Source organism: Ictalurus punctatus, chromosome 27, assembly GCF_001660625.3.
Source record: "Ictalurus punctatus breed USDA103 chromosome 27, Coco_2.0, whole genome shotgun sequence".
NCBI classification, from domain to species: domain Eukaryota; kingdom Metazoa; phylum Chordata; class Actinopteri; order Siluriformes; family Ictaluridae; genus Ictalurus; species Ictalurus punctatus.
The window spans coordinates 5,294,915-5,312,500 of NC_030442.2; the positions used below are offsets into that span (position 1 = coordinate 5,294,915).

Below are 17,586 nucleotides of genomic sequence, written 5' to 3' on the forward strand. Positions count from 1 at the left end.
TTTGACAAATATGTTTGTCAGGGAATGAAAAAGTACAAATCTGTGCAAGTAACTAATATCTAAAGTATACAGTGCCCTGTGAAAGTATTCACCCCTCTTGGCATTTTTCCTATTTTGTTGCCTTACAATCAGGAATTAAAATAGATTTTTGGGGGGTTGTATCATTTGATTTACACAACATGCCAACCACTTTGAAAATGCTAAATATTTGTTATTGTGAAACAACCAAGCAATAAGATGTCTAAATGTTTCCCTTTAAGCCTCTCGAGTGTTGCTTTAGCAGTATGTTTAGGGTCATTGTCCTGCTGGAAGGGGAACCTGGCCACTCTTCCGTAAAGCCCAGCACTATGGAATGTACGGTTTAAAGAGGTCCCATGGACAGATACTCCAATCTCTGCTGTGGAGCTTTACAGCTCCTTCAAGGTTATCTTTGGTCTCTTTGTTTCCTCTCTGATTAATGTCCTCCTTGCCTGGTCTGTAAGTTTTGGTGGGCAGCCCTCTCTTAGCAGGTTTGTTGTGGTGCTGTATTCTTTCAAAGTTTTCATAATGGATTTAATGATGCTCTTTGGGATGTTCAAAGTTTCAGATATTATATTTTTTATAACCCGACCCTGATCTGTACTTCACAACTTTGTCCCTCACCTCTTTGGAGAGCTCCTTGTTCATCATGGCACCCCTTGCTCAGTGGTGTTGCAGACTCTGGGGCCTTTCAGAACAGGTGTGTGTGTGTGTGTGTGTGTGTATATATATATATATATATATATATATATATATATATATCTCATGTGACTCACATGTGATTGCACACAGGTGGACTATATTGAACTAATTATATGACTTCTGAAGGTAATTGGTTGCACGAGATCTTATTTAGGGGCTTCATTGCAAAGGGGGTGAATGCACGCACCCCTTTTCTGTTTTTGAATTTTTTTTAACTTTTTTTTTTTATTTCACGTTACCAATTTGGACTATTTTGTGTATGTCCATTACATGAAATCCAAATAAAATAAACTGAAATTACAGGTTGTAATCAACAAATTAGGAAAAAATGCCAAGGGGGGTGAATACTTTTGCAAGGTACTGTAAAACATTCAGATGTGCAACACATGAACCTTTAAAAAAAAAAAAAAGTTTTATTTTTGGTTTGTTTGAAAAAGAGAAAGTAAATCTAGTTGGATCTAAATCACTAAAACTGTATTTAATTTGAACATGTAGTAGGTTTTAAAATATGTGGCATTTTCATTTTGAATTCAAAATCTTAAACGTGTCACATTTAAAAATGACAAAGTATGAGTAAAAGAAAGTATTTATAACAATGAAACAATCATTATCTAATTATTCTAAAACAATTACTACCATGCAATCTGCATTCAGTAAGATGGCTTTTAGAAAGAACATTTTTAATTAGAAGTTAAATTTAATACAATTAAATGACACTCCATTTTATTTATATAGTGCTTTTAACAATAGACATTGTCACAAAGCAGATTCACAGGCCAGAGGTGACATGAGGAGGAAACCCCAGAGGAACCAGACTGAAAACTAAATAACTAAACATGAGAACCAGAACACATTAGAAAAGTAAAAATATCATGGTGAGTAGTGTTAAAAACTGAACTCGTGTCCATCAGAACCATGCATGAAGGTAAGCAGAAGCTCAATGACCACTTTTTCAAGTGATGATTCTGTACTGTGATGCTTCTAGAAACCCATTTGAAGACCACCATGCTTGTTATTCCTAATTACAAAAGAACAGAGCTTCATGATCACTAATCATATGGACACAGCTGTGGTTTAGAGGACAGCATCATGTTGTAAAGCTGAGTGATAGTCAATAGGATTAAAATCACTGAGATGATCACTAGAAGATTTGTCTTTTTGGAGAATTTGGAGAAATGATTGCTGTTGACCTCTGGAGGAATTTGAGAATCATAAATGGTCACCTATATATATTTTTTATTTTGAAATGGTGTTAAATAAAAACCTGAAATTATTCTGATTGCTTTCTATTACGTTTGATAAATATGGAAAAGGACCTGATGGTACTTAAGAAATTCCTTCCATGATATTTGGTAAATGGCACACTTATACAGCGCTTTTATCCAAAGTGCTTTACACTGTGTCTCATTCACCCACCAATGGTAGCAGAGCTGCCATGCAAGGTGCTAACTTGCCATCGGGAGCAACTTGGGGTTCAGCGTCTTGCCCAAGGACACTTCGGCATGAGTCATGGTGAGGCCAGGAATCGAACCCCCAACCCTACGATTAGTGGACAACCCGCTCTACCACCTGAGCCACAGCCTCCCCATATTTGAGGAGTTCCAAGTAATTTTTCCACCATAGTCGTTCTTACTGTTAGGAGATTTGAGGATTCACTGTTATTCACGGTCCAATATTATTCATAAAAGCAGTGCTGCTGTTACTGCAGATTTTTATTCTAACCAAGAACCACACTGTTCCTTCGTGGATAAGACTGGGCACCGCTACAATACATTAACATAACTATGGTGTTTCTCACATGGTGCCACGTTTATCATCAGGTAACTTCCGCGTTCACTTGGATTATCAGATTGTTTATGACTAGTGTAAATACACGTTTCTTACGTAGGCAGGATCAAGTGCCAGTGTCATCTAAATCGTAAAACAGATTAGACCTTAAACAAGACTATATAAACTGAAGAGTTTTTGGTCAACAGGGCGTCTAAACCTACATTTACACAACACAAACATGCTTCACATAATTTATCACATTTAATCAGAAAAACAGTGATGATAAAATCACGTTTCTGGATTTGATATATTCATGTGCTCAGCTTGATGGCTGTGTGCGAGTGCACGTACACGTTCTTGATGAAACGAAACGGTCCATGATGCAGCCTTAATATGCCGTCTCTGATGGGTGTTTGCGCTGATGTTTTTGTAGATGAGTGTTTCGCGTAAAACGTTTCCCACACATAGAGCACTGATATGGTTTCTCGCCTGTGTGTGTGCGCTGGTGTTGTTGAAGATGACTTGCTCGATTAAAACATTTGCCACACACAGAGCACTGAAACGGCTTCTCTCCGGTGTGGATGTGCTGGTGGAACTGGAGATGGCTCTGGTGAATGAAACTTTTCCCACACAGAGTGCAGTGATACGGTTTCTCACCTGTGTGAATGCGCAGGTGAGTCTGGAGATTATTCTGGTGATTAAAACTTTTCCCACACTCCGAGCACTGAAATGGTTTTTCTCCGGTGTGAGTACGCTGGTGTTGTTGGAGGTGTCCGAGGTGAGTAAAACCTCGACCACACTGCGAGCACTGATATGGCCGCTCTCCGGTGTGGATGCGCTGGTGTTGTTGGAGATGACTCTGGTGATTAAAACTCTTCCCACAGTGTGAGCACTGGAATGGTTTTTCTCCAGTGTGAATGCGCTCATGTGTTTGGAGGTGACTTTTCTGAGTAAAACTTCTACCACACTGTGCGCAGTGGAACGGTTTCTCTCCAGTGTGAATGCGCTCATGTCTTATGAGAGTTCCCTTGTTACTGAAACTCTTTCCACAAGATGAACAGTGGTGTGTTTTTTTCCCTGTGGGAATGCACTGGTGTACCTGGAGAACACTCAGCTGAGGAAAACTTTTCCCACAATCCGAACAGTGATGGAGTTCTTGTTGCGTTTGATCATGAGAGGTGCTTGTGCCCAGAGAACCAGAGGCTGTCTGCTGACTACTGGAGTTCCTTGTGGGCATCAGAGTCTCAAATTTAATCTCTCCCGAATTCAGGAGTCTCAAATACTCCTCATAGTGGCATCTTCTGACATGTTTGTGAAAGTAAACTTGAGAAGTATAGGAGACTGGACACAAAGAGCAGGAGAACACTTGTGTGCTGTTCATTCCTGTAGCAGAAAAAAAGAAAAAAAAGACTAATTGCAGAAAACAGTATAACTTTGACATTACAGTTATCAGTGCCCTATTACATGATCAGCCATAACATTAAAGCCATTGACGTGTGAAGTGAATAACATTGATGATCTTGTTGCAGCGGCACCTGTTGAGGGGTTGGATAAATCAGCAAGTGAACAATCAGTTCTTGAAGTTGACGTGTTGGAAGCAGGAAAAATGGGCAAGCGATTCAAAAGATCTGGGTGACTTTGACAAGGGCGAGATTGTGACTGCGAGACGACTGGATCAGAGCATCTCCAAAACAGCAGGTCTTGTGGGGTGTTCCCAGTATGCAGTGGTTAGTACCTACCAAAAGTTAGTACCTGCCCATGCTGACCCCCTGTCCACCACCGAAAGCTCCTACAATGTGCACGTGAGCATCAGAACTGGACCATGGAGCAATGGAAGAAAGTGGCCTGGTCCAATGAATCGCATTTTCTTTGACATCATGTGGAGGCTGGGTGCGTGTGCGTCGTTTACCTGGGGAATAGATGGCACCAGGATGCACTATGGGAAGAAGGCGAGCCAGCGGAGGAAGTGTGATGCTATGGGCAATGTTCTGCTGGGTAACTTTGGGTCCTGGCGTTCATTAGGGCCCGAACACCAATGGTGTAAGGCCCTATTGGATCGGCTCCGTTTCTTCTTCTTTTCTCAAATGAATCGCATTTTAGAGGGCCTAAACATACCCAAAAACTCACGAAAATTTGCACATCAGTCAGAGCTGGTGAAAATTTACATCTGATAGGGGTTCCAGAATTGAGTGTGGAAAAATGGCTCAAAATGTCAACGATGTACGCCTCGTGCTACGTTTGGCCTACATGTACGAAATTTCGCACACATGTATAACATGCCAATACTTACCAAAAAGGCTCCTGAACTCATGTTTCGCCTTGAAACTGGAAGTTGCTATAACTCATACATACAATATTCAATCTCCACCAAACTTCATGTTTGATACAAATCCTGGCCTGAAGACATCTACATGCCAATATTCAGTTATAGTTATATCGCAACCTACTGGCAACAGGAAGTGCCATGTTTTACACTGTAATGCACTCCTATCAACATATTTAAATATGCCAGCAACTGGTAAATATGCTAGATGTGGATGATACTTTGATATCTACCTGATATTTGATATTTGATATCTATCATCTGTGGATGATACTTTGATAGATACCACCTATCTAAACATTGTTGCAGACCGAGTACACCCCTTCATGGCAATAGTATTCCCTAATGGCAGTGGCCTCTTTCAGCAGCATAATGCATCCTGCCACACTGCAAACATTGTTCAGGAATGGTTTGAGGAACATGACAAAGAGTTCAAGGTGTTGACTCGGCCTCAAATTCCCCAGATTTCAATCCGATCAGCGTCTGTGGGATATGCTGGACAAATAAGTCTGATCGATGGAGTCCCCACCTCACAACTTACAGGACTTAAAGGATCTGCTGCTAACGTCCTGATGCCAGATACCACAGCACACCTTCAGAGGTCTTGTGGAGTCCATGCAAGTCAGGTTGTGTGAATTCTGGATGATCAGAGCCAGTGCCAAGTATAGTACAGTGTAAACTATCCATAATATGATATGATATTCCTAGAATGGCAAAGTGCAAACTTTGTTACTCAGCCAAGGAGAAATTCTGATGTATATAAAATATTGACTATTTCAGCAGTTCCTAAAGTTCATGTGGAAACTTTGCAGTACAGTTTTCTTGTAAATTATTTCGTGAATATTTTGGTATTAAGCTGATTTGGATGCTTTAAAACAGGTAAAAATTAATTAGATGTAAAACGCATTTAAACCCAGAAATCATTTTTGAAACTAAATAAGCATAATAAAATCACAATGTTGTACATAACCATTTGCAAAGCACTTTTTCTTCCAGAGGTAGTGAAATGCGATGCTGAGATCTTTGGCGTATTCCTCTTGATACCACAACAGCAGCTCCTGTCCTGGTTCAATGGGTCGAGAGCAACGGTAGAAAATTCCCCCTCTGTACTGAAAAGCCACCAAATTCTGTTCTTCATCATTACGAGCACAATTCACATACCTGAGAGAATGAGGCAGAGCAACAGAGAGAACACGAGAAAGAAAATGAGAATCATGAGGAACACGTGGTCATACACAGCAAAATGTGAAATACAATACTAAATAATGAATTATCAGTTTGGTTTGAAAAGAAAGAATTCAACAGTGTGTTTTTCACCTCATCCAGTTCGCATGTATCTCTCTCTTGGCGTCAATGTACTGCTCACACTGTCTTCTGTTGGATATCTGTAAAACATGGTGAGATGTATTACGTACATACACTATAAGGCCCTATAAGGTATGTGCACCCCTGACCATCACACGGCTGTGTCTCAGGTGGTAGAGCAGGTTGTCGGTTTGATTCCTGGCCCACATGCCTCCAGAAGCCGAAGTGTCCTTGGGCAAGACACTGTAACCCCAAGTTTCTCCCTATGGCAGGCGTGTGTGTGTATGAGAATGGGTGAATGAGAAACAGTGTAAAGTGCTTTGTAGAACTGCTAAGGTTAAAAGGTGCTATATAAGTGCAGACCATTTACCATTTAGACCCATATGCGCTTGTTGAACAGTCCCTTACAGATTTATTCCCCCTTTGTTGTTATAATAAGCTCAACTCTTCTGGGAAGCCTTTCCACTAGATTTTGGAGCGTGGCTGTGGGGATTTGTGTTCGTGCAGCTACAAGAGCATTAGTGAGGTCATGTACTGATGCTGGGTGAGGAGGCCTGGGGTGCAGTCAGTGTTCCAGTTTATCACAAAGGTGTTCATCAGGGTTGAGGTCAGGGCTTTGTGCAGGAAACTCGAGTTCCTCCACTCCAACACCATATCTGTCTGGAGCTCGCTTTGTGCACAGGGGCGTCGTCATGCTGGAACAGGTTCGGGCCTCTTGGTTCCAGTGAAGGGAAACTGTAATGCTACAGTGTACAGAGACGTTCTATATAATTGCGTGCTTTAAACATTGTGGTAACAGTTTGGGGAAGAACCACATATGGGTGTGATGGACAAGGGTGTGCATACTTTTGGCAATATAGTGTATTTTATGTATGTCTGCCTGTCTTGGACATAAATGTGTTTAAATTGTTTAATGCAGCCAAAGTTGTTTAAGGAGCTAGAAACAAGTATTTGCATGTACAACAGCCTGTAGACTGAAGGAAGATAGATTATTTGCGGAACCTGTGGTTAATTTAGAGAACAGCAGCATCAGTCAGGCTTACAACACTGTATTATCTCTGTAAAAGCTTAAAAGCCTGACTAGACTGCCACTTCATTGATAAGTAAAAAAAATAGTTTTGGACCCAGAGAGAGACATAAACTGTGAAAAAACTCTGTTAATGAAGATAAATGAATGAACAATAGCTGCTGCTGTGGAAAACACAAGAGAATGTTTATAGAAGTTAAGGCACATAATTACCACCCAGGAGTAACCGCTGTTCATGGCTTCCTCTCGATCCACCAGCTCTCCCTCATATGGCCCAAAGTGTACACCTACTGGAACCATTCCCCCCGTATTAAACACTCCCAGACCTGCATCTGGAATATCAGACTTCCGAATTTCCAGAAATGGTGGAAGAGTTTGTCTGGCTCGGTCCCAAACCCCAATAAGAACAGGAGTATCGGGGATGAAGATTGGTGGACCATGCAGCTCACACTTATTGATGAAGAAAGATCTGCAAATCTCACAGTCTGGAGAAAACAAGCACACAACACAGCAGAGAAATGATTAAAACACTGTACAAGTAAAATTTAACTGTATGTATGAAAAAGACACATCTTCATATGATGTACATGTTTATTTCATTACTGTGAAAGAACCTGATTTGTGTAAAAAAGAAAAATTTTGTTTCTTCACTTTGTCCCTTTATAAAATGATTATAAATCATTATAAAATTATTTAATAAATAACAAAGCCTTGCATGTTTACTGCTCAGGTTTAATCTCTCCATGCTAAGTGACGCACTAGATGTCCTTAGCATCTGTAATTAGTTATTTATATGTCTGGTTTGTGTGAAACCTGTTGTCGTACAGAGGTAGTCTTCATCTTCAGCTTCATCTTCAGCTTCTTCCTCTTTTATAAGTTTAATCTGGAATTCTTCATTCGGTTGGTCCACAGAGTCTGATGTTTCTCCACCTGCAGTGTCATAATATAAATATTCATATAGTTCTTAAGAAATAATTCAGTCCATACAGGATTTCGTGAAGTGTTTTTGTGATTGTTGCAAAATGCTTGCTGTGGCTTTGTTTCAGAATTTGTGATGCAACTTGCAGAGTTTTTTGTGCTTTTTTTTGTGGAAAATTACTTGAATTGTCAAAATTTGCAATTGCCCGTAATTGTTTAGCACGGTCTTTCATAGTGATGTTTGTTGGTAAATGAGACTTTTTATCTGTACTCATGTTCGATGCACGTGAATTGAAGAGGGCTTTTGTTGAATGTGTGTTGTGATGACGTCACATGACATGTCTTGGCCCAAATCTGTGGTAATTTTCAAAAATTACAAGCTCCTCCGAATATCGGAGGGTTTGATTGATTTTGCATTAATTTCTGAAATCACAAAATCCTGGAGGAACCAATAAAGTAAAGTACAGAACACAAAAACAGAGGGACTGGTCCAGTGAAAAATAAACTATAGTTAGAGTAAGAGATGGTTTTATAAAGAGAGTTAAAGATTCTCCCTTCTGTCTTACAGAGGTAATATTCATCCTTAGGTTCTTCTTTAAGAGATGTCTGGAATCCATGGTTCTCTTCGTTCACAATGATGATGCGTCCCAAAAAGCTTGATGTCCCCTCACCGGAGGTCATACAGGTCTCCATCTCCACATCCTCACAAAGCAAAGAGCAAGATCAGTTAATTTAATGATTAATACTTATTTCGAATTTTAAGATAGTAAACCTTAACTTGTGGCTTTCCGTTAACAGCCTTGCAAATTTAGGAGTTAGCAAAGTGGGTGCAGAGATCATTTCTACTGTGGATGTTCTGCTGATCATACATTCTTTGCTACATATCTGTTGTTACCACTGCACTGTCAAATAAATTAGGAATGTATGGATATATTTAATTGGATTTGTTGCTGCATTTCGTCTAGTATTGTTACATCACACAAACCTAACTTCATTTACATAATAATAATAATAATAATTATTATTATTATTATTATTCTGTATCAGTTTCCTGCTTTGTTGATGCTGTCTGGTGTAGAAGAGGCAAGCAGTGGCAGCACCAGTGGCAGCACCAGTGGGGAAAGATAAATAATGGGCACTTCAGGATATTCACATGTGAGAACTCACATAGGATTTAGAAGTTTTATAGAGTTATGGATGCTGTGCTGTTGGGGTGTGAATGTCGGGGAGACTCACAGACATGTCCCCTTGCTTTTAAAATGGCAGCTACACCCTTGCAGTAAAGATCCATTGTAATGTAATATAAGATTAATGAAATCCAAACATTGTTCTATATGAGAATATAAAACAAGCGGTAGTATATTCATTATGGTTATTTTTTTGTTCTAAGGGACTGCATGCTGACTCACATGAAGACAAACATTTTTAAATCGTAGCAAATAAAATCTAAAAGACTTCCAAGGCATCCATCACGCTATAATTATTGAAGTGTTAAAACTGTGTGTGAATCTAAACATTTGTAAATAGACATTATCTCTTGGGATATGCATAATACAAAGTAAAAACACTTGAGAAATGCTTTCAGACCTGGTTTATCATTAATTACAAGCCCAACACTGATGTTTTATTTTTGACCCATCATTCTTGTTACCAGCAATTTTCAAAACTAAGTCAAGGTTATTGCATAAGACAGATCCAAATTTAACATTACGTTAAACAATTTCCCATTTATTGTTGTGTATTTATAGTCCTGCACTCGTCTCACACTGTTGTGTATTTGCACTTGTGTACTGGTCTGTTCTGTATTGGACCCTGGGCCTGGAGAAACCACATGTCCTTCCAGTGTATAAAAGCTATATAGAGCAATGACTATAAAACCCCACTTCACTTTACAATCATAAGACAATATACACATTTATATTCAAAACTCACATTCAGCATTAATGTACTGTATTTAATTGTAAATAATGTGTATATATATATATATATATATATATATATATATATATATATATGCACACCGTGCATTAAATAATAAGTAAATGTCCATTTGGGATTTAGCTATTAAATATTAGCAGCTCAGCTAACAGCTTCAGTTTAACGCACCTTCAGCAGAACGGAGTTAAAGCTCCTCAAACACACAATCACGCGCTTTTATTTGTATCGAGCTGGCTGTAAAACTCCTTCAGAAATATGTTCATGTTAAGGCGATCAGCTGTACAATCATGTAGTGTTTCTCGTGCAATAACAGAAAAACGAATATATTATTATTATTTATTTTTATTTATTTTTTTTACCTTTAACAGAATGGAGGTGTCACTGCCCAGTCTGCACCCCTGCCCAATGTACGCTGCGCATGTGTGCGCATGCGCTGTATGAACCGGGCACTAGACGCACATCAAGTAGCGTCTGTGCCACTCGACGTGTACTGCGCATGCGTGAAACGACCATCGTGCCTGTTCGATTCGTCATTTTCTTTGTTAATGATACACAGAGAATATAACGTGGCTGTCACAGAAACCTTTTAAAAAAATAAATTTTACATTTTACTGTACCTTGTGGTATTGATAGGAGAAACGACGTTTTCCGTAGGTCTTTACTTATATACCTCCAAACACAGCTCACTGGCGTCATCAGGTGGTAAAAACCTGATTTCACACTGTTCGATTTGGGCCACGATTTGGTCGTCGGAGACAAATTTTGAGAATCCGGAAAGATTCCTATAATCCTAGGCCAAAATCTGTGAATGTGTGTTTTTTGGACTTCATAAAATACTTCACTTCAGCAGCACAGTTTGTTCTTAAACATGCCAAAAGAAAGGAGAGTTTTGGATGGTTTTAGGGGGTTTGAGTTGTTTTCTTTTTAGGGTTTTGGATGGTTTATGGAGTATTTTGGAGAGTTTCGGAGGGGTTTAGGTTTTTATTTATTTTTAATAAAAGAGTTTAGAGTTGTTTAGGGTTTCGGAAAGTTTCTGAGAGTTTTGGTGGGTTTTTGAGGGTTTTTTTTTTTTTTTTTTTTTTTAGGGTTTTGGAGGGTTTCGGGTGGTTTTTGGAGTGCTTCTGAGACTGTCAGAGGGTTTTTAGGGTTTTTGAGTTAAAAACAAAACAAAAAAAAGCCTCAAGTACCATTATAACAACAACTACAACAACAACAACAAAAAGGCAAATGGAGCAGATGTACATTGTAAAGTTTTTATTTTCCATTGACAAAGTTGGGCATAACAGGTTTTAATACAGATTATAGCCCATATCTAATGGGCTATAATCAAAGCGTACATCTAACCAAACATTCAAAATAGTAACTTCTGACTTCTGGCTGAGCATGTAAGTGAGAAGGCACGAGTGGAGTGAGCTCCCGAGCATTTTATCTTTTAATTGTGCTTTTCAATTCAATTCAATTCAATTTTATTTGTATAGCGCTTTTTACAATAGACATTGTCTCAAAGCGGCTTTACAGAAATATCAACATGGTATACAGATATTAAAGGTGCGAATTTATCCCAACTAAGCAAGCCACTGAGTGGCGACGGTGGCAAGGAAAAACTCCCTAAGATGTTTTAAGAGGAAGAAACCTTGAGAGGAACCCGACTCAGAAGGGAACCCATCCTCATCTGGGTAACAACAGATATTGTGAAAAAGTTATTATGGATTTATATGAAGTCTGTATGGCGTTAAGAGCAGCCGTAGTCCCAGCAGTCTGGAATTAAAGAAGATTTGAGCTCCATCCAGAGGCAGAAAGGATCTGGATCTCTAGTATCTCCATAAATTCGTGTGGGGCTCGGCGAAAGGAGAGAGGGAGAAAAAAGATAATTATGACTGCGAAGTAATAGAACAGAATCTAGTCAGGGTAGGCTTGAGTAAACAAATATGTTTTAAGCTTAAACTTAAACACTGAGACTGTGTCTGAGTCCCGAACACTAATAGGAAGACTGTTCCATAACTGTGGGGCTCTATAAGAGAAAGCTCTTCCCCCTGCTGTAGCCTTCACTATTCGAGGTACCGTCAGATAGCCTGCATCTTTTGATCTAAGTAGGCGTGGCGGATCATATAAAACCAAAAGGTCGCTTAGATATTGTGGTGCGAGACCATTTAGTGCTTTATAGGTTAATAAAAGTATTTTATAATTAATGCGAGATTTTACTGGGAGCCAATGCAGTGTTGATAATATCGGTGTGATATGGTCGTATCTTCTAGTTCTAGTTAGGACTCTAGCAGCTGCATTCTGGACTAATTGGAGCTTATTTATATTCCTACTGGAACATCCAGACAGTGACAAATGCATGAACTAGTATTTCCGCATCATGTAGTGACAATATGTTTCTTAATTTAGAAATATTTCTGAGATGAAAGAAGGCTATCCTAGTAATATTATCTACATGAGCATCAAATGATAGGCTGGAGTCAATAATCACTCAAAAGGTCTTTAACTGCTGCACATGATGAAACAAAGACCATCCAGAGTAACCATGTGATCAGAAAGAATACTTCTAGCTACACGTGGGCCTAATAAAAGTATTTCTGTTTTATCAGAATTAAGTAGAAGGAAGTTAATTAACATCCAATGTCTAATGTCCTTTACACAATCCTCAACTTTACTAAGCTTCTGTCTGTCCTCTGGCTTCGCTGAAACATACAACTGTGTATCATCAGCATAACAGTGGAAGCTAATTCCATGTTTACGAATAATTTGACCTAGGGGTAGCATATATAAAGTAAAGAGCAGTGGGCCTAAAACAGAACCCTGTGAAACTCCAAAAGTAACCTCAGTACGCATGGAGAATTCACCATTTACATCTACGAACTGATAACGATCGGTCAGATAAGACCTGAGCCAGGAGAGGACTGTTCCCTTAATACCAACAACATTTTCTAATCTATCAAGGAGAATAGTGTGATCTATAGTATCAAAAGCTGCACTAAGGTCGAGTAACACAAGCAGCGAGACACAACCCTGATCGTAAGTCAGTAGAAGGTCATTTACTACTTTAACTAACGCTGTCTCTGTGCTATGATGAGGTCTAAATCCTGACTGATACATTTCATGAATGTTATTCCTATCTAAGTACGAGCATAACTGCTTTGCTACAACCTTTTCTAAAATCTTAGAGATGAAGGGGAGATTTGATATTGGTCTATAGTTGGACAATTGAAACGGGTCAAGATCAGGTTTTTTAATCAAGGGTTTAATAACTGCTAATTTAAGTGATTTAGGTACATAGCCAGTGCTTAGGGAAGAATTGATTATATTTAAAAGCGGTTCAATTACTCCGGGACAAATCTGTTTAAACAAACACGTAGGTACGGGATCTAGTATGCAAGTTGATGAATTGGCTGAAGATATTAATGTAACTAGTTCGGTCTCTCTAAGCGGAGCAAAACACTCTAAACATTGATCTGATATTGCTACATTGGCATGTAATGGGTTTGTTACAGTACTGTCCGGTTTTAATTTAATGGCCTGTATTTCACGTCTAATATTTTCAACCTTATCAATGAAAAATTTCATGAAATCTTCACTGCTATGTAATGATTGAGTGTTTCTCTCTGTAGTGGTTTTATTCCTAGTTAATTTTGCTACCGTGTTGAAAAGGAATCTAGAATTGTTTTTGTTATCTCCTATTAAGGTGGAGAAATAGATTTTTCTAGCATCGCCAAGAGATTTCCTATATTTCAGTAAGCTCTCCTTCCATGCTGTTTGAAATATCACCAGTTTGGTTTGACGCCATTTACGTTCTAATTGTGGAGTTGTCTGTTTTAAGGTTCGCGTTTGATCGTTATACCAGGGTGCTAATTTATTTTCTCTAATTATTTTCCTTTTGAGTGGAGCCACTCTATCTAACGTGTAGCGGAGTGTTGACTCCAAGCTTTCAGTCGCCTGATCGAGTTCTGTGTGATCTGACTGTGATCCAAATCTAATTGATGTTTCTGTGAAGTTATTTATGAAGCTCGGTGCAGTAGCTGATGTGTAGGTACGTTTTACGCAGTAGCGAGACGAGGTGGAAATATTATGATCAATACGTATTATGAACTAGATAAGATAATGGTCTGAGACAACTTCAGACTGCGGAAAAATGATAATAAATATTTTCTATACTTAGTCCGTATGTTAGTATGAGGTCAAGAGTGTGACCACCATTATGAGTAGGCCCGATTACGTTCTGATTAATCCCTACTGAATCTAAGATGGACACAACCGCTAATCTTAGAGGGTCCTCCAGGTTATCAAAATGAATATTAAAGTCTCCGACGATTAATGCTTTATCTACAGACACAGTCTGAGATAAATCTAGAGACAAAGTCTGCAAATTCACTAAGAAATTCAGTATATGGCCCTGGGGGTCTGTAAATAATAATTAGAGGAATTGACTTATTTTTTGTGGCTACATAACTTATACTGGTATAAAGAATTTCAAAAGAATTAAATTTATGCTTAGGTTTTTGTGTGACGACTAGATTTTTACTATGGATGAGACCAACACCTCCTCCTCTACCAGTTGAACGAGGCTGATGTACATAACTGTATCCAGGAGGACTGGGTTCATTCAATGCTATGTACTCGTTTGGTTTAATCCAAGTTTCTGTTAAACACATTAAATTACATTCCTGATCAGTAATGATGTCGTTAACAATAAGAGCCTTAGACGCAAGAGATCTAATGTTTAATAGACCTAGCTTCAGATCAAAAGTGCTGGCTGTGCATTCAATATGATTTAATTTTATGTTAATTAGGTTACGAAGACAGACTTTCCAAGATTTTCTATATATTTGTATAGCTCGGGGAACAGACACAGTCTCTATAGTATGTATTACCGGTGCCGGATTTTTAATTGAACATTGATTATACTGAATGTTGTTATTATCGGAAGATGTACTTACGGCAGGCAGTCACTTGGAGTGTAGCGCCTTGGAGATGTTGTCAGACAGCAGTTCCGCTCCAAGGCTGCTGGGGTGCAGGCCATCAGAACGAAACAACCTAGGACGCTCCCAGAACAGATTCCAGTTATTGACAAACACCAGATTCTGCTCATCACACCAAAAGTCTGACCAATCATTTAAAGCTAGAGGTCTACTGAACTTTTCTGCTCCACGTCTGTATGTGGGAAGAGGTCCAGAGACGGTGATCTTTGCGGTGGGTGATCTGCCTCGTATAGTCTCGATCAGGCTGGAGAAGTCCCTCTTCAGAACCTCCGTCTGCCGTAGCCTGGTGTCGTTCATCCCCGCGTGCAGCACAACCGCTCCAATGCGCTCGTCCTTCTTCAGGATCCCGGATACCTGCGCAGCGACATCAAGGATACAAGCACCAGAAAAACAGTGTGTGTGCACCTTACCTTTAGATGAGGCTACACGGACGTTCCGCACAATGGAGTCCCCGACGATCACAGCGTTAGGTCTGGTCTGACGGAGAGGGGCGAAGCGGTTCCCGGTTGGAATCTCGAACACCGGAGGTGGAGAGCTCCTCACCTGTGGTCCAGCCCGCGCCTTCCGCCGCTGGTTCACCCAAGGCCTGAGGTGTGTTGGCGGCGGCGTGACGGAGACCACGGCTGGGAAAGTCCTAGGTGCACGGTCCCTGCACAAAAACACACGACGTAGAGGGCCTGGGAGTGAAAATACCATGCTGTGTGCTTACCTTGGATATGTGGGCAGAGGCACAAGATGTTTCCAGCTCAGTTTGTCGCTCCAGCAGCTGGGCCTGCTTGTTGAGTAGGCCGCGGATCTGCTTCTCCAAATCCTCCAGTTCTAGCCGCACCATGTGAAGCTCGAGCGAGTCCTCATCTGCACTCAAAACCGGAGAGACAGCAGACATATTTGTTTTTTTAAACAAAACAGCGGTAAATGAGAAATAAGGAATGTAAACAAGGCTAGCAGTAGGTAATGCTAGCGGGCTACGGGCTACAAGCTAGTCGCGGATGTATGTAAAAACAGATCAAATTTAGTGACAGCGCAACGTTACGATTGTTTTATCTAAAGTAGTGTCAGTTATCAAACTGATACTAAACTGATACCAAATCAATTTAAGGTGTGTTAAGGACAACTTGATTATCAGTATATAGAGAGAGTTTTGTAAGTAGAGAGGAATAAAGTAAAGCAGGTACAGAGGATTCCCTACAAGATGATAGTTCCAATTTACACCAAGAAGATCCAGAAGATTTAACCCAGTAGCAAAGTTTATGGATGTCTACATGTCTACATCCCTGCAATAAAGTTTTCTGAACCCTTGGTGGCTTCCCACCCCAAATAAAAGAACAAATTATTTTATCCAGTGAATCGAAGAATTGTTTTGGCAGAAAAAGAGGAACTACCTGAAATAAGAAAAGAAACTTCGGTAATATATTCATTTTGACAACACTGATCCTGCCAATTAGAGAAAGGGGGAGGTTACCCCAACTTTTAATGTTGGATTCAACCTTTGAAATAAGGGGAGTGAAATTAGCTGATACAAGATTAGATAAAGAACGAGTCACGTTGACACCTAGGTATTTAAATCCTGACTGACTAAATCGAAAAGATAGAGCTGACTGTTGGAGAGAAAATGCTGCAGTATTGACAGGAAAACAGTCGCTTTTCTCCAAATTTAATTTATAACCTGAGACAAAACTGAAGGTTTCCAGAACACCTAAGACAGCGGGCATAGAGGCAATAGGATCGGTTACATACAATAACAAATCATCAGCATATAGCGACAATTTGTATTCGACACCATATTGGACTATTCCTTTAAACAAGTGGGAAGATCTTAATACTTAATAAAGGAGGCAAATCCAAGAAATAACTGTATCCCCGAATCTGAATTTCCAAAAGACTGCAAGCAAATACTCCCACTCAACCCTGTCAAATGCTTTTTCGGCTTCTAAAAAAAATATGACACTCTCAGGAAGCTCAGCCAAATGCTTTGAACAAATTATATTAAGGAGGGTACGGGTAGTGAAAAACAACTGACGTCCCTTTATGAAACCATTTTGCTCCTCAGATATAATATAAGGGAGCATGTTCTCTAAACAAGATGCAATTACTTTTGCCAACACCTTTACATCTGCCTTAAGCAGAGACAGCAGTCTAAGGAGAGCCATAGTGGCTTGTGTCAGAGTTGTAGGCAAAGACCTACATTCCAAGGATTCGTTGAACACAGACAAAAGCAGGTGCGCTAATTTTCCAATAAACATTTTTAAAAATTCAATTGGAAACCCGTTTGGGCCAGGGGCTTTGTTAGATTGCATCGTTTTAACTGAATTTAAAATTTCTTCAAGAAAGAAGTGGGATCATTCTGATTGAAGAAAAGAAAGTTATCAATAGAAGTTGAAATTAACTCACATTTCAACTGTCTGCCAAAAGAAGAGAGTTAAATCTCCAAGGTGGTGGGCTACATTTATAAATAGAAAGTTGAATATCTAATTGTAGAGGTGCATGGTCAGAAATTACAATACCCAAATAGTCAGAAGAAACTACACAAGAATTAAGAGTACCGTCTATAAAAAAAAAAATTAATCAGTTCTTGAATAGGAATGATGCACCTGGGAGAAGAAAGA

At 39.5% G+C, this 17,586-nt stretch overlaps 1 protein-coding gene across 2 annotated transcripts; it reads right to left on the reverse strand.

Annotated features, from left to right (window-relative positions):
- Positions 1 to 1,369: 1,369 nt before the first annotated feature.
- On the reverse strand, positions 1,370 to 10,453 carry LOC108259500 (histone-lysine N-methyltransferase PRDM9). 2 transcript variants are annotated; one of them, XM_017459046.3, is made up of 7 exons: positions 10,361 to 10,453; positions 8,630 to 8,765; positions 7,971 to 8,075; positions 7,359 to 7,630; positions 6,131 to 6,198; positions 5,784 to 5,974; positions 1,370 to 3,873 (listed from the first exon to the last, which is right to left on the reverse strand). In XM_017459046.3, the coding sequence occupies exons 2-7, from the start codon at positions 8,754 to 8,756 to the stop codon at positions 2,879 to 2,881; spliced, it is 1,758 nt and encodes a 585-aa protein (XP_017314535.1). In that variant the 5' UTR covers positions 8,757 to 8,765; positions 10,361 to 10,453; the 3' UTR covers positions 1,370 to 2,878. The 2 variants fall into 2 exon arrangements, with proteins under 2 accessions (XP_017314535.1, XP_017314536.1); XM_017459047.3 differs by lacking the exon at positions 10,361 to 10,453 and adding an exon at positions 10,170 to 10,297.
- Between the last annotated feature and the right edge of the window lie 7,133 nt (positions 10,454 to 17,586).

Excerpts from the sequence above, each read along its gene's own strand:
- LOC108259500 (XM_017459046.3), bottom strand. The coding sequence starts at position 8,756 with ATGGAGACCTGTATGACCTCCGGTGAGGGGACATCAAGCTTTTTGGGA. Across the intron at positions 6,199-7,358 it reads ACAGCGGTTACTCCTGGGTG|ATATCCAACAGAAGACAGTG; the intron begins GTAATTATGTGC and ends CATGTTTTACAG. Across the intron at positions 5,975-6,130 it reads ATACATGCGAACTGGATGAG|GTATGTGAATTGTGCTCGTA; the intron begins GTGAAAAACACA and ends TCATTCTCTCAG.